This window comes from Nanorana parkeri, unplaced genomic scaffold (assembly GCF_000935625.1).
Source record: "Nanorana parkeri isolate BGI_ZX_2015 unplaced genomic scaffold, ASM93562v1 scaffold96, whole genome shotgun sequence".
In the NCBI taxonomy this organism is placed as follows: Eukaryota; Metazoa; Chordata; class Amphibia; order Anura; family Dicroglossidae; genus Nanorana; species Nanorana parkeri.
Genome location: NW_017306364.1, coordinates 2,008,204 through 2,025,579, shown reverse-complemented (window position 1 = coordinate 2,025,579; position 17,376 = coordinate 2,008,204). Strand labels below are relative to the sequence as shown.

The window sequence follows — 17,376 nt, the reverse complement described above, 5'->3', positions numbered from 1 at the left end:
ATGTGACCAGACATTCAAACGGAAAGCAGCAGGCTAATGAACTCATCTATCGCACATGATGTATTGATGATTAATGTGTGCGTTTTATATCTGCCTGGAGTTCAGCTTTAATTAATGCTAAAACATAGTTAGTGAATGTGCATGGTACCGATGGGTAATATATTATACAAACACAGCACAACATACTGTATATTTGATGTGAGAGGCAGCCATACCTTTAAGGCTGAATCATGTCTCTAGACATTAAACATTTGTGATGGTGATTTGGATATGTACTTTACGGAAATGTCTTATTTGCATACATACAGCTTTTTCTTTCTAATCTTCACTGATAAAATGACGTCTGAGCTTTATCCTTCACGGAACCGTCCCCAAGCCAGATTAACCTTCTATGTACCTGATACCGCCATTGCCTTTCAGTGTAGATCAGGGGGATGTTAGTACAGTGTGAGTCATAGGAAGGTGGTGGGGGGGATATGAATCATCATTGAATGACTCACACTCCCATCTCATCATCAATGAACTGTGTTCTTACATCAACACTCGCAGCGTACATAGTGGAACGAATCTATGAATCCTAGCCCACTCCCGTCTCCGCAGACCATTCTGCTCCGCAACCGCATTCCAAACATCATTCCTATTGAATTACATTGCAGTTAAAGGGCATCTCATGAGCGAATGTTGCCGTTTTGACAACTATGAATGGTTGATGGATGTCCGTTATATAGTTTATGTATGGGCTGAATTCCAGGCAGAGAAAAATCAATTGACAATATTCCTCAATGGCCACAAAGGATGTCAATCCACTTTGTGTGCTCCAAATGCCTTTGCAAGTGCAGTTAGTCTCAAACAGATCATCCCCACACAGCTACCTCCTAATGTATCACTTGCCCCTTCCTTTTAGATTGTAAGCCCTCAGGGGCAGGGCCCTCCTTACCATCTTGTCTTGAATTGTATTGTGATTGTAATGTCTTCCTTATATTGTAAAGTGCTGTGCAAACTGTTGGTGCTATATAAATCCTGTGTAATAATAATATTAGCTTGTAAAAGTAGCAGTGACATCATCAATGTGCTGTACATAACATGTCCAGAGAGCAGAGCTGTGGGAGGGACCCAGCAGGCCCTACCTACTACAGGAGGGGGCAGAGACAAGACCAGTCACCCTGCACAAGGAGAGAGAGCAGCAGTGACCGGTCTTTATTACAGGAGGGGGCGGAGACAAGAGCAGTCACCCTGCACCAGGAGAGAGAGCAGCAGTGACCGGTCTTTATTACAGGAGAGGGCAGAGAAAAGACCAGTCACCCTGCACCAGGAGAGAGAGCAGCAGTGACCGGTCTTTATTACAGGAGGGGGTGGAGACAAGACCAGTTATCCTGAGCAAGGAGAGCAGCAGTGACCGGTCTTAAATAACAAGAGGGGGCAGAGACAAGACCAGTCACTCTGCACAAGGAAAGAGAGCAGCAGTGAGCGGTCTATATTACAGGAAGGTCCAATTCTCACACTGGATTACTGCACAGATCTGCTCACCAAGATTCAGGAAAGAATACACATAACTCTTATATTTAGACAATGTTTGCTTATCCTGCAGTTTAACTTTAAAGTTTTTGGGTTTAGTTTTGGATAGTACAGGGAATGGTTACAACCATAGTTAGTTGTCTACAGTCTGTGTCCTAAAGGGGAGATTTTCCTTCACTCCCAGTCTCAGAGACACAACAGGAAGTAAGAGGATATATCTTCAAATAGGAATTGTGGATTATCCCTGTCTCTGTGACAATGCTCACCAGTGCAAATAGAGACAGCGACTCTTACTAGCTGGTACACAGGCACCAATAATAACCTGAAAGGGTTGTATCCCTACCCCAACCACAGTGTGGGCTCCCACCGCACAGCAAGGGTTAATCGCTGGTTTTAGTCTTAGGTACCATTAAAAAGCAGCTTTACCTACCTTGACCCTCATTCCCTCAGCAGCCAGCTCTCTCCGACGCCCCAGGTTCTGGATGGGCCCTTGCCGTCCTCAGTCACAATGCAGGACTACTGGTCCTGCATTGTATGTGGTGATGTCAGAGCATGACCAGTGGACAGAGCGCCAAAAAGAAGCTGCTTCGGGGGACTGGTTGCAAGTTGAAGAGGAGCGATAAGGTTATTAAAAATGCGCTTAAAGGCACCCTAAAACAAATATTTAACCCTTGAGTTCGGGGAGAGACCCCACTGCAAGGGTAGTTTTGAATCTTCCCGAAAAAAATCTAAACCATATCTCAAAACTCTCATATAAGTGGAAATTAATCTTTAATATTTTTAATGCTGCAGCTTTCATTAAAATAACATCTGATGATCCTGCCATGAAGGTCCATTTTCAGGTACTTTCTGTTATAGGGTGACAATGCTCTGTTTCTGGCCCCCATTTGTGCTCCTGAGTTGTCACCCCCTCACACGGGCTTCCGATGGTGACTACAAGTGGCGTCATCAACACACTGCACAGGCAATGGTCCGCTGTTGTCACCATCAGTAAACCCGCCCTGAGAAATGCCATTCAGCCATCAGTAGAGTGAATGTAGACAGGAAAATGCTGCAGATGAGATCCAGGAGGTCTGCACCACCGAGACACAAGAAGGATGAAAAATATAAAAGGTAAAAGCAGTATTTATTTTCTAACAAATGGAAATTGTTTATGATACACAGTGCTTTAGGCAGAAATGTCATTCAGTTAGGGTTTACTGTTAATTATAGTTGGTAGTAAGCCATCATCTCACAGTGATGCAGAAAAGGGAGTGTAAGGAAGATAACATAAAAATAAAAATAATTTCAAATGACAAGTACATCAAATGGATATAATAAACATACAATAACAACAGGAGAATACCCGTGTACAAAAAGTTACAACAGGAGAGTACCCGTTCATATTACCCTATAACAGGCAAGGTTTGATTTCAGTATGGCACGCTCCATTGGCCTCCAATACAGAGTATTTAGACATGCCAGCACAACAACCCTATAACCCAGGCATAGGCACTTACCATGGGGTCAAGTGACAAAGGGGACCCCAGTTAACACAAAATATGGCTCAAAGCTTGTTTTTCTGTCTACTGTGTTATCCAGCCAGCCTAAGACTCCGTGCTGCGAGGTCTCTAGACACTCTCATAGCAATGGTTGCCTCTCATTCATTACAGTGCAGCAGAAATGAATGTACACTATACGGCCAAATGTATGTAGACCCCCCTCCAAAATATTGTATTCCACTGAAGGCTAATGTTAATGATACACCATACAAAGACATTTAGACAAACATATGCCTCCACACACTCTAATATTTCATTGGACCACCCTTAGCTATGATTACTGCACGCATTCGCCGTAGCATTATTTCTTTAAGCATATGCAATGTCACAACATTTATTTCCGTCCAGAGTTGCTTACATCTTGTTAGTGATGATGGGAGAGTTGTAAAGTCTTCTCCAGCACATCCCAAAGATTCTCAATGGGGTTAAGGTGTGGACTCTGTGTTGGCCAATCCATGTGTGACAATGATGTCTCATGCTCGCTGAACCACTCTTTCACAATTTGAGCCCAATGAACCCTGGCATTGTCATCTTGGAATATGCCCAATGTGCCATGAGGGAAGAAAAAAATCCATTGATGGAAAAACTTGTTTATTCAGTGTATTTAGGTAGGCATCTGACCTCATTTTTTTGGCACATAACGTTGCTGAACCTGGACCTATTATTCAGTGGAAGGCTCTGATCTCTTTACTTAGCTATATCCAGGCACTGGGATCTCAATGTTCATTCAAACGTCCAAATGTGCCAAAGTATTGCCAAGCAAGCTCACTGGCTCTAGTAAGGTGGCTCCAACAACATAACAGGTCTTCCCTGGTAGGTAGCGAAAAGAAGCTTAAAGTGTAGACATATTTATTGAATTGGAGCCAGACCAAATGGATCAAGAAAAGTCCAACAATTTTTTATTATTCAATCACAAAGGAAAAACAGCCAATATGTTAATATGTGTCAGACCATGGGCGAAAAAGTCTGAAGAGTCTTTAATAATTCATTCACAAAAGAAACACAGCCAACATTATGCAACTATAGTCCAAAAAGGAGATTTCAAACTTCACTAAATAAGAAATTCCTTTGGTTTCAGTCCTTTGAGTTTTTTTAAGTCTTCACATTATTGATTGAAGCCCTGTAGGAGGGGAGATGTTGCCGAGAACATGTTGCCTGTGTTTCTTTTGTGATTGAATAATTAAAGACTCTTCAGACTTTTTCACCCATGGTCTGACACCGATTCAATATATGTCAGCACTCCAACTTTGTGGTAACAGTTTGCAGAAGGCCCTTTTCTGTTCTGGCATGACTGTGCCCTGTGCATAAAGCCAGCTCCATAAAGACATGGTCTAATGAGTCTGGTGTGGAGGAACTCGAGCCTTGTGACTTCAACCTTACTAAACACCTTTGGGATAGATTGGAACACTGATTTTGAGCTAAGTCTTCACATCCAACATCAGATCTGGTGTCAAACATGGGCACAGATTCCCTCAGATAACACTCCAAAATCATGTGGCAAGCCTTCTCAGCTGTATAGGGTTGGATTGCCTATTAATAACCATAGTTTTGGCACATGATGTCCAACAGGGTTATTCACAGAAGGATGAAGAGTTTGGAGAAGGCAGGAGAAGTGAACAATCTAGGACAGCATAGCTCAACTGGAAAGTGAGCTGAATTGGAGAATTTTCCAAATCAGCTATGTTGTCCTAGATTGTTCACTTGTCCTGCCTTCTCCAAACTCTTCACCCTTTAGTGAATAGACCTGCAACAAACTCATATAAGTGCGATGGTCAGAAGTCTACATACTTTTGGCCGCATAGTGTACCTGCTAGCATGTTCAGGTGAAATTTCATGACAAATCGAACTCCAGTCCATTCCACCTTATACATAACCTACCCCAATCACACCACTAATGTAAAATTCCTCTTCTCTTACTTTTTGGTCACGTGTCACCCACCCATCTTCTACAATCTGGGAATGTTGGCAAACACAAAAGCGGTGTGTGGTCAATGCTTTTCACAGAGAAGGAAACATATCTTCTTCTACTTGTAATAGACTTGTTTAAAGTCTTCATTTTCGATATGGAAATGAAGCCACTGATACCTTTTTGAATGTGCACTCTGAGCCATTGGTCCGTCCCTCTTCACTGTCCTCGTCATCCTCTTCTCCTCCCTCTTCCTCTTCTTGTGTTCCCTCGCTTTCTGTGCCTCCATCCAAGGTGAACACTGCACGACACAGCTCTCCGCCATCTTGCTCAGTCAGCTCCTCCTCTGTCTCCTCAGGGTGGGTGGGTGGCTGGCGTAATACCTCCACGGTCTATAAAGAAACAACCTGCATGTGTCACTGAGGGTTACATCTAAGGGCCTACCTGAAACTGACACTGCCTCTATGGAGTACTGGTGGGCTGAATTATCCTCTGGGGTTCATATCTCTTTGATTACTCCAGCAGATTGCACTCTATACCATGGTTGAGTCTCCCATCTCCTGGTAGTGCAGGAAGAGTATGAATGCCCCTTTTGTAGTGTTCATAATGTAACATTGGTGACCACCCAACAATGGGGGAGAAATCTCCTTATTATATGCGAGTCTTTGGATGGTGTTTCAATGCTTGATTCTATGTTTTTTAAAAACATCTAAAGTAAAATTCTACCAAGAACATGGGTCTGGCACACTGTATTGGCTACAGCTAGGATCCCATCACTGGAGCCCTGAGATGTAGGAACCTTTTGGGTCATTTATCTCACAACTATCTACCCATAGCTGAACTATCATGATTGGGTAAAGTTACCTTTTGAAGCTCAGCTTTTACCATTTTGGATATGGTAAGACAACTCAGCAAGCCATTCAACATAGTGGTATTTATTACCAATTAATGATTGTGTAAGCTGTGAAAGCTGAATTCCAGGCAAACATCTAAATGCATGATTGAAATACAGACATGGCTGTTTTCCCTGACATAGGACTTGTATTTCTGTCTGTTCAGTCCTGACATTTACGCAGCTCTGACACACAGCAGAGCCAACCTGGAGACCTTAATTTCTCTGCTGCAGTTAAGCAACACAACTGGGTCACCTCCCTGCCCCTAGCCTGTGACCGATTGGCTATTTCACTGCCCTACATTACTGCCCCAAATCAGGGAAATAAGGGTCTCTTTGAAGAGTGGACCCACAAACACCACTACCTACCTTGCTGAGCTGCTGTTGGTCTAGGTAGTGCTGGTGTTGTAGTACTAGTTGCTGTAGTGCTTGGGGACTTTGCGGGAGCGGAGAGGACTGTGTGCGGCTCAACGGACGATGTCGTGGTCCTTTTGTGACTGACCTTAAGGAACTGGACACGCGTTCTCCCCCTACCAGGGGCGACTGACCGTGCAGCGGGACTGAAACAGAAAAGTCAGAACATTTGGCAAATCTAACTATGGCAGGAAACAGAATACAAACTGAGATTAGATTGATAAGTGAAGGATGCCATTCATGCTACCCATTAAACTACATTATTAAATATGGAGGCCTCAAGCTGCTTCATAAGGACGGCCCTGGTAGGGACACAGCTAGCGCAAGAAAGAGGTGCAGAATATACACAGGAAAGACAGATGAGGGAGGGATATGTACCTGTTATAAGGGCACTCTGCTGTCTGGCTTGCTCCAATAGGAGGACATGCTGTAGTAGGGATGGCGCGCCTAAACTGATCTCCCCTCCTTCCAGCGTGGGAAGGGTCGTGCTGCTGAGGAAAGGACCACCCGGCCTCAATGTCTGGCGTTCAGCCCCCTCCTGGGGGCTAAACTGACCCTAAAGAAAACAATGGGAGAAATAAATGCAATGTTCACAATCATTACATGTCCCATAGGTGGTGTTTTACAGTAGACCTCTGCTTATAACTCTCACTTTCCATGAGACACTAGGCACCTCAGAGTTATTAAATATAACATTTTAGTGAAAAACTCTCTGTTGCTTACCATGAATAATACAAAAAACTGCTGCTTCCAAGCTTCTCTGGCTACTAGGAGCTTTGTGGGTATTACACCTTATTCAACAATGTTGAGAGATAACAGGCTGAGCAAGCAGCAGGACACAAACACCGTGCGGCAGTACTAAGCAGGAAGCAAAGCCATGAGCAAATATTGCTATCCCTTTATTAAGGAAGAACTTTGGGAATTTAAAAACTTACCCTTGCAGTGGGGGCTACCCTCGCACTGCAAGGGTTAAGTACTTGTTATGCCTAGGGGGCTCAAATAAAGCAGATATACTCACCTGATGCCGGGCCCTGCGGCGGCCAGCGCTCACCCCTCTCTACCTCCACTCTGGCTATAGAATGTCTCTTGGCATCCTCACGTCTAATGCAAGTCAATGGACCTGATGGCAGGATGATGTCAACGGTCCTTAGATCACCGGAGCCCAGGGGAGAACAGGCTGTGGGGACCAGTCTAACAGCCTGGCAGGAATGAGGATCAGACAAGTATATCTGGCCCCCTAGACAGAAGGAGCACTTAACCCTTACACAGCTGGGGTAGCCCCATTGCAAGGGTAAGTTTTTTAAACTTTCCGGAGTTCTACTGTAAGACAGTGACGAAGGATGCAAAAAAAATTTTTTTTATAATATGACTGCGCACTGCTAGATCATTTACATAAAGCGCATCTCTTCCACGTGTGCAGCTCAAAAACATTTAAAACGTTCCTGTTTATGATCCACTAGGTCACACTACGGTCAGTTTGTTGGATGGTACAGATACTCACGCTGAGGCTGCTGGCATTTCCCTGTAGGCAGATGTTGGGTAGAGACGGCGATGTGTATAGGCCCAAAGGCCCTCCTGTCCCATCTAACGTGAGGACTCTATGCTGAGGCAAAATCTGTGAGCATGGACACAATGATTAACCCTTGAACACCAAGAACAGAGCTAAAAACACTCATTAAAAGCACATAAACATGGGGCTAGTGTTCCTTCTTGTGACTGTGAACTGTAGCAGCGCCTGCCCTGGGGGATACCAATCAGTCACCTTAAAGCTGAGGGAAGTCTGCTAATCAAGGGAAGAGGTTAGCTCTGCATGGAACTGCATGAGCTGCAATGTCTAGTTTGTGTGTGAATACAATGTCTAGTTTCTGCCTTAAAACTTTATGCCAAATGATACATCTGAATGGCAACAGTAGACACACATGAACTGGCTTTTAGCAAAAGCTGAACTCCAGGCAGATAATACAAACCCCCTCCCCCCAAAACACTGAAGTTTTGCATGTATTAAAATGTAAGATTTATGTTTAAATGCAGTACCTGAATCCCCTATAGCACTCAGATTGGGAGAGTGGAGGAGCAGCAATAGGAACCAATAAGATGTTCTGTATCATACGTGTGCTGACAAATAAACATGACAGGAAGAGAGGAAAAAGTGATGAGCTAATCAGTCTGCTGCTGCTCCCTCTCTGTCCAATTACAGACTCGGGGTGGGGTTGTGACCAAGCTGTATTGCTTAACTGCAGTAGAGGAAACCGTGGACACTAGCTGGCTGTGCTGTGTCCAATCCTTTAGTCCACGGGTGGCCCTGCAGCTGTGCTTTAACTGCAAATCCCAACATGTCTCTGAGTCATGCCTGTAATGGTCAGTCTTGCAGTGCCTCATGGGACTTGTAGTTCCACAACATCTGGAGGGCTGGAGTTGCCCACCGCTGTATTAAACTGTGTAATCAGTGGTAGTCCAGTGTGGCTATTGCTGATTCAATAATAATGCATTAAGGGGGACTTCCTGATCCCCAAAACGCATTGGCTGTCTTTTGTTTTCCTTTGCTATTTCTGGAATGAATAAAGTTATTTGGACTCCCAATAGATGTTTTTCAGTTAAGCGTTTATCTTTTTGCCTGGAGTTCAGCTTTCAGATATGCGTTATTATTTTTTTACGGTTGGCCTGGATGTCTCCCTTAAAAATATAGTTTTTCTCCATCTCCAGTCCAAACCAGCCCCATCATAATCTGTGGGCGCACACTGATAGTCTACAATCCTTCCCACCAAAATAGGGTCACTTGAGAATGAGTATTTCCCATGTTACTGGATCATTTATCTATGTCCTAAACCGGCTAGAGCCGCAACCTCCGTCTCTCCACTTACCTCACTGGCAATATTGGGCACACTCCCAGTCAATCCATTCTCACAGATGGCACTATTAGAGCTGTTTGGGGAGCTGGGTCCTGATCCCGGGGCGCTATTACATACTGAGGACACTGCAAGTGGAGTTATATCATATCAATAATGATAGTGCAATACGATTGTACAATCGCTATACGATCTCCTTTAGATTTACCTAAACTCAGGGGTCGGCAGCTTTTCCCACATTAGCATCGTTTATTTTCAATGATTGCACCCAGGGCTCATTCATGCCAGCCCGCATGCTAAGTCGCTTGTCCGTCCGTTGTGTAGGGGCGGTGCTTTGCTTCGTTACAATTAACAATGACCTTTTTTTTAAAGTGTCACAAGATGACACTACATTCAGGTCTACACACCGCAGCGCGTCGCAAAATGCTGTGCGGTGAGTTGCGCTGTGTACACATGCAGCATGTCTACATTTTTACTTGACACACTGCAACCCAACTTAACGCAGCATTGTGGAGTGAACATGGCACATAGAAAGCAGTGCCATGTTTTGGGTTCCACGCTCCTTGGGAATGTATATGAATATTTTGAATTTCTGAGGTCGGGATCCCCCATTTCTTTCACCTGCACATAGAAAGCAATCGGCTTCTATATGTCCTTATTAGGGTTGCCACCTTTTCTTCAAGCGAAACCCGAACACTCAATCGACGCGTGGACATTTTTTGGGGAGAATGAGTCGTGGCGTATTCATATATACAAATTGCCGCCAATTCGTATGTAAATATCACAGTTGAGACTATTTTCAGTGGGGGGCCAGTAGCCCCTATCTTCATTTTGGTTGCCCCTGTCTGCCTGACATCTTGTGTCCAGGTTTCTGCTGCCATGAAACCCGGACACAGCATTCAAAACCCGAACTGTCCGGGTGAATCCTGGACAGGTGGAAACCCTAGTCCTTATGCTGAATCGGTGCAGATGAACGCAGGCTCAAGGTAAGGACACATAGAAAACAATTGCTCTCTATGCACATCACGGTGCTGCACTGAGGTGGGTTGCAGTGCATAAAGTGCAATGTAACTCAATGGAGAAAGTGTAAACGAGCCCTCGTAATTGTAGTACTAATGGCAAGCTAAACACTTTGATCATTGTTCTAATAAGTGGCGCACACACAACATGTTGACATGTACTGAACCCTATAGAGGACTTATAATTTCAGTGTGATCCCTCTCTTTCATTGCTTAGTTGTGCTATATCTGGCTTGTAGGATGTCAATTGCAGTGGCACACACTTTTGAATTATCTATTGTAAATCAGGGATGGGCGTGGGTTTTGTGCGGCCCGAGTTCACTCAAGCCCATGCAGAACTTTCATTGACACCACCTGGCCCTATCAGCTGTGGCCAGAGCATTCCCCAGCCCTTTGTTACAATGTAGCGGAGAATGCCCTGGCTGCAACTGATTGGGCCAGGAGGTGTAAATGACAGTTCTGCTGGGGGGGTGTAACAGACAAGCTTGGGCGCAATCATGGACACCTAAACTATATAATATGATGGCCTACCTAAACAGTCCATTGAATTTATAGCCAATCAGGCAAGACCTTGCCCTTCATCATTGTTAGCAGATCTGAAGGAGATTGTACTATTAAATTGTAACGTCTATTTGCATCTTAAAGCAGCCCATGATAGGTAGTGAGTAATAAAGAGGTGTAAGTTTAATGGGGGATGGGAAAAGTTGGAAAATCAAAGCTGTGCCAGACTGGGAGAAAGCAGCAGTCTGGCACACAAAGCATACTTGCAGCTCACATATGGTATATGCAGCCAATGCCTGAAAAGCACAGGGTACCATAATACATTGTATGTGCTGACACAACTGCTGGCTCTGTACACATTGGGAACAAAGAGTCATAGCCCCTTTATAACCAATCAGAACAATTGTTCACTAATTCACTATTGTACAATTGACTTTGAAATTTACAGGAGAGCAAGCCAGCCCACAAATATTGTCACACATACACCAGACAAACGCCAAAGTGGACAGATTGTTAGTCTGGGCCTAGATGGGATGCACACAATGGTACTGACAAGCCGCTATGGGGAAGTAGCCACAGTGCAAATTAAGAACACTGACCCTGAATCTCAATGGCTCTCTTCTTGAAAGCACTGATGACCGTTCCATCCTTTCTGCGGAGGAGGGGACTGCTGCGCCGCTCCGCAACCTTTTGCTTTAACCGTGAGCGGACTTTTAGGTTGGGTTCAGAGGCTGGAAGAGAAGAGTTAATAGCAGTGTCGGTAAAGATAAACTTCTTTCCACTTAGTGGGTCCATTAGTTTGCAGCTCCTTTCTAAGAGAACCTTCACCCTCCCCCCTACTTTCTCTCCTTCCACTCCTGCCCTCCTCCTCCGAAACAAATCAATATATTAATTTATTTTTTTAAATAGCCTTTTCAGGGATCCCTCTTTGCACTTCTCGCCTAGACCCCCATAGCCTCCTGGGATACCCATGTGATGCATTACAGGAGACTTCGGGGTACTACTGTATTTAGTGCATGTCATCAGTAGGCCGGCTGCCTCTTTTTGGTTCTTGTTGCCATCCACCTGATGGTGCGATGAAATGTATGCACCTCATCGGGGGGGAGTTTGCAAGAACCAGGCAGAGACAACCAGCCTGAGAAGAGGCGTGGAACCAGCTGATACCTACTGAGCACCACTGGATTGCTGGGTGTGTGAGTATAATTTTTACCAAGCAAAAAAGGTAAAGAGGCGGGGGGATAGAGAGGGAAAGTTACTCTTTAAGAAATCTATTGTACGAACAAATGGCAAATTTTACAATTCAATCTCCAAAGAAAAAACCCAATTGTATAGGCCTGGGGTCACAACTGCCCAGCGGGGTAGCAGGAAAACTCCACTGCCACATAGTGCCTTTAGCATTCCTAGCTCCATCTGGATCCACCACGGCAACACCCAAAGATTATACCTATTCTGTCTTTTCTTAAAAGTCGGTATTTGAATATTTCTAAGCACGCTGCATTCCTCAATGCAACATTTCTTGGATATGGGGCACAGCACACATTTTGGGATGGAGAAAGGGCATGCTTGTTTGACCAATACCTGGAGATTCTGGCATTTTGAAGGGCTACTGCGGTGGATTCAGATGGTGGACAGGCACACTAAGAATAATGCGTGGCTACTCCCATGACTATATTGAAGCGAGTCCCGAGCATCTCCTACTCTACATTCCTGAGAAAGGACAAACTGGCTGACTCCTTCAGCTATCTGAGATCTCACCTGGTTAACAAGCCATATGGTCAAATGCAGTGTATATATGGAACATGTATGTTCTCATTTTTCCCATGGTCCGCTGTGTTCCCACATTAGCTATCCTATCAGAGCGATAGATTCTGATCTGTAATCACCCATTATCAGATATATGACCTGTATTTAGCGTCTGCTAACACATGTTTTCTTGTCAATGCACGGTCTACGCACCGAATACTGTGATGTTATGTACTGTCGATTGTCTTCTGTGATGAAACCAATAAAAATGTATATGGTTAAAAGAATAATGCGTGGCACTGGAGAGTGACTACTATGTACGCGGGGAGTTACTTTAGTTTGTGTGACCCCAAGACAAATTTTCTTTAGAGGTAACATTTGTGCGCTTGCCATTGCCTGACTCTGCAGATGCTAGTTGCCTGGTTGACATGCTGATCCTGTAGCTTCCATGCTTCCTTATTATGTAAACACCCACAGCTTGCGCACTTACTTACCAGTTTTGCGGAGAGGAAAGTCATCTCGCCCATCGCAGGTTCCCAGTAGAGACATCTTGTAAGAAGTACCGGGGGATCCAGCCTGAGGAGGGGAGCCATGGTCTAGTGAGGTATGGTGAGTTCCCCTAATGGAAGGAGCCAAGGTCAGCAGACAGCATAATAAGGGCAGTGGGATATCAGCAGGAGAAAGGTCAGAGAGGACCCATACCAAGAAGGCAATATATACAAATAGAAAGCACTAAAGAGATTTATATGCAGCAATTATAGCCATAAAACAGGAGTTACATTTGTCAAAAGTACATCTAGAAAACTCAAACTCCAATAATTAAATACGTAATTGGCTTCAATGCCTGATATCACCAAATAATGTGGCAGCTTTAAAAAGTGAAACTGTTAAGTGTTAACATATTCCTAAAATCAGAAAATGAGCTTTAAAATAAGCCCTCACTGACCTCTGTAGCTGTAGGCAATATGGAGCAATTCATCCTCAAAGTTCTGAAGCCATTCAAGTCATTCTATCAGCTGCTCAGTTCTGGCCCTGATGTGAAGGGGGCTTCTGATGTGATGGGGGCTCCTGGTGTGAAAGATGGGGACTTTGATTTGAAAGTGGGGTCTCTGATGTAAAGGGGGGCTCCTAATGTAAAGGGAGGCTTCGTATGTGTGTTTTTGCATGGGATCCCCTGTTAAAATCCATACCAGTCCCCTTTCTCAGTCAATGTCTGTTTTTACACAATGCACATGTCCTGTGTTCAGGTACTGCGAGGACACTTCAGGGCAACTTCAACCCTCCAGCTGCTGCGGAACTACAAGTCCCATCAGGGCGTCCCGAGGCCGGGTGTCACCAGATCTCCAGACCGGGTGACACCCTGCCGTGTCGTCATCACGCGTGCGCGTGACGTCATCGCGCATGCCCGGCCATCTGATTGACGCCTGCCGGCGGCCATCTTGGTGATGGACGCCGGCAGAGAGAGGAGGTCCCGGCAGGATGAGGTATGCTGCTGGGTCCCCTCCTCTCTCCTGACACTTTCGTGCTCTCAGTGTCACCTCCTTGTGGATCCACTGAGTCCCATGAGGCATTGCAAGCCTCTGACTGCCACAGGCAGGACTCCATGATGCACACAAATTATGGGATTCGTAGATGAAGCACAGCCGGAGGGCTGGATTTGCCCACCCCTGGACTGAAGTATTGGTGTCCTGCTGTAGATGCATTTTGAGGAGCCTGTGGTACCTAGCAGCACTGAGCAGTTCCTACTTTGGGTCAGCGGGGTTAGTTTAATTAAGAGGAAAGGTTTGCTTAAAGGAGAGAGCAGGAAGCAAACATGGATAGTGCTAAAATACAGGAAGTGGAAAGAGACATGACATGTAATAAATGTAACTCACCAACATTTGGGGTGCTGTAGGATGGAATGGTTTGCAAATCCTGGCACCTCTTTAGACTTGCTGAGCAGGAATTCCTGAAGCTTTAGCTTCACCTCTGTGCTGGCTATGGCACCTTGGTGGGACACAAAAGCAGAGAGGGAAACCTTAGGTTAAACCACCATTAGACAGAAAACCTAATGACTGCCCTCCGAACCAAACCAGCCCCCCCCCCCCCCCCAATTTCAACTCTCAGTCTCGGCCCTCTCCCTTGCTTACTCTCTTTGCTCTTCTCTTTGTTCCTGAGTATCAGGAGTTGTTGCTCCAGCCTCTGTTTCTCGGCCTCCTCTTGTCTCTGCCTCTCTCGTTTCCTTTGCTGCTCTAATTCCTGCTGCCTCTTGGCTGCCAGAATCTCTTGCTGCTGCTGGATACAGAGTCATGGCAGATGGGTCAGTCTAAGGAAAAGCTACTATGTGATGTGAACACGGTCAAAAGTAAGGAGTGAGTCAGTCATTAAAGTACATCTAAAGCCAAAACGTTCAATTAGTCTTGGATCGCGTAGGAAATGAATCAAGCCCGTTCATATCAGTTAAATATATTCAAGGTGCATTAAAGCAAAAGCAAAGCCTTACATTTCCTAATCTGTAGTAGGCAGCCACAGAGTAGAAAAGCCTGTCCCCTACCAGCAGGCTGCAGAAAAAGGACCAGTTCTTGGTGTGGGAGCAGTGGTCTCCCTTCAGAGGTCTGAATCATCCCCTGCTAGAGCTTTTCAAGTAGCAGGGAGCATGAGCTTTGCTGACTGCAGAGCTATAGGTCGGATTTAGGGGATGGAGGACCTCTGCAGAGAGACCACTGCTGCGCAGTTTATCTGTGTCTCACTTGCATGTGCCCTTACCTTTTGCTGCTATGAGTCTGCTGGTACCTGTGATTCCACAAGCATGTGCTCTCCTCTTGCTGCACTGTGTTAGCAGCTAAGGATGTTGCCCGATTCACCTGAGGGTTAATATACCTTCCTCCCTGCTGCTTCCTGTCCTGCCTCCTATCCCTTTTCCTATTTAAATCCTGTGCAGACTTGCTTCTGGTTGCTTGAGCAAAACTTGTTCCTGAGCCCCTTCTGTGCGTTTGTTCCTGTCCTGATTTCTCGTGTACTAAGTTAGCTTGTTCTCCTGTTTACAATTGTCTGCTGCCCGCCCTGACCTTTGGCTCGTTATCTGGATCTCCTTTTGTGTCTTGGGGTACTCTCCTCGCGAGCAGGGTGATCCTTGGGGTCATGATCTGAGGTCAGCACGCAGCTAAGTCCAAACATCCGCGAGGGGGTCCCTGGCGGAACACCGGCTGGCCCTTAGATTCCACGCCCAGGGGGATCACATGCTACCAGCTTGCCTGTGAGCTCACAGTCCTAGTACCGTGACACACAATGCTTCCACACAGAGATCAGGGGTCCTTCTTTACAGCTGGCAGGGGGCAGGCTCTTTGTTTCTACTCTTTGTTTGTATGCACCTGATTTGAACTGGGCTTCAAAACCATTGTCAAGTTAATTTTTTTGTCTGTGTCCCATTTGGGAGATTCACCTTCACTTCTTGTCCCAAAGACACAACAGGAAACATACTATATATAATCCAATGACATCTGTCTGGGCACTTACAGGTCTTAAAGAAACAGTGTGATTTTAATGGTGCAATAGTTCTTCTTTCAATTCCTGTGAGAGAGGCATGGTTCATTGGATCACATGCACCTTCTCTATAAGCACCCAGGCTTTTACATGCTGTAGCATGCAGCTATATCATTATATATTTTTGAAATCATCTTTCTTTATATTATATTCCAAACAACCCCCTGCATAGACGATTTAGACACTAAGAGCCATAAAATACCCTTCTGACTTCATGCCTGCACCAGCACTTTGCCATGGAACAATCTTGGGGTTCCCTATCCCAAAGCAAACAGGAAATCAAATAATGTCACAATTTCATAAAGAATCCTAGGGTCAGCATATGAAAATTCCCAGCTTTGCCGGTATGTGTGAAACAGATGTACATACAAAGCAGGGACAACTTAGCTACTGCCAACCATTTAATAGAAAGGGACATTTTAGATAGCACCACTCATTAATGTTTCATAAAAACAAAATATAGGGGATGCATAACGCCGGTTATAGGATACACACTGTGCTTGTTCCCTCTGCCTTGCACATTCACAGCATGGCTTCTTCTCAGTCCTTAGATTAGCCAAGAGCAGAGAAGGTTAAGAAGATTAAAGCAAGACTCTTTCAATGGAGCTGACTGTTGCAGGAAAAGGAATAAATCGTGACGGTACAGAAAAAACCCAAAAGGTGCAATTCTTGAAGGGGAAGGCAGAGGGTGCCATTTGTAAAGGGACGCGCCAAGTAGACTTGTAGGGAGTGTGAACTACATTGCACCCAGCGAGCTGAGTGGGCACATCGCCCAGAAGGAAGCTCTAAAAAGCTTTGGTAAGACATGTGAAGACAGCAAGTCGGCACCTTCCAGACAACTGAGTGAAAAGGGGGAAAGCTCAAATCCTTAAAGGGAACCAATCACTAAGCAACTGACATGCGATATACTAGTTCTGGGTCAGCAAGACCCCACATTGTGATTCCTCACTGTTAAACTAAATAAGATTGGCGTTATTATATTAGTATGCTAGTATTTAACCGTCTAACTGATTCCCAATCCCTTCATAGATGTATTTTTATAAGGAATGCAAGAATGTAACACAAGCAGTTTTGCTTCCTTATTAACTTACGCAGTACTAAATTGATTAAAAACAGAATGAAAGAAGTTTTGTAGTCTAAAAAGGAAGGTCTGCCTTTGCATGCTATTGGCTGGCTCGCATGTCACCCACTTAGCTGTAACAGGGAGGGACTTGTAGACCCCCTCCCCTAGCCAGTGCTACTTTATGTCATTGCTAGCAGCAGAGCTGATATTTATAGGTAGTAACAAACAGTGAAGGTAAGAATTTGTATCACCTGTGGAACTGGAAACATGAAAAAGGGTCTTTCCAATACGATAATGAAGCTGAAACACTCACGGATTTCCTATTTATCTTGCAAACCAAACTTTAGGTGTGCGTGTCTTCTCACCCATTGCTACAGCCCCCCCCCCCCCCCCGGGTTCTGAAAAATAAAATGT

At 44.9% G+C, this 17,376-nt stretch overlaps 1 protein-coding gene across 1 annotated transcript in view; it reads right to left on the bottom strand.

Moving 5' to 3' along the window:
• Positions 1-17,376, bottom strand: part of HDAC5 (histone deacetylase 5) — a 61,784-nt gene that overhangs the window by 20,812 nt on the left and 23,596 nt on the right. The window contains exons 3-11 of the mRNA XM_018552748.1: positions 14,507-14,651; positions 14,252-14,363; positions 12,872-12,996; positions 11,234-11,365; positions 9,130-9,242; positions 7,770-7,883; positions 6,647-6,824; positions 6,224-6,414; positions 5,142-5,354 (exon numbers count right to left, since the gene is read on the bottom strand). Coding sequence (XP_018408250.1) covers positions 5,142-5,354; positions 6,224-6,414; positions 6,647-6,824; positions 7,770-7,883; positions 9,130-9,242; positions 11,234-11,365; positions 12,872-12,996; positions 14,252-14,363; positions 14,507-14,651 — 1,323 coding nt within the window. The remainder of the gene's footprint in view (positions 1-5,141; positions 5,355-6,223; positions 6,415-6,646; positions 6,825-7,769; positions 7,884-9,129; positions 9,243-11,233; positions 11,366-12,871; positions 12,997-14,251; positions 14,364-14,506; positions 14,652-17,376) is intronic.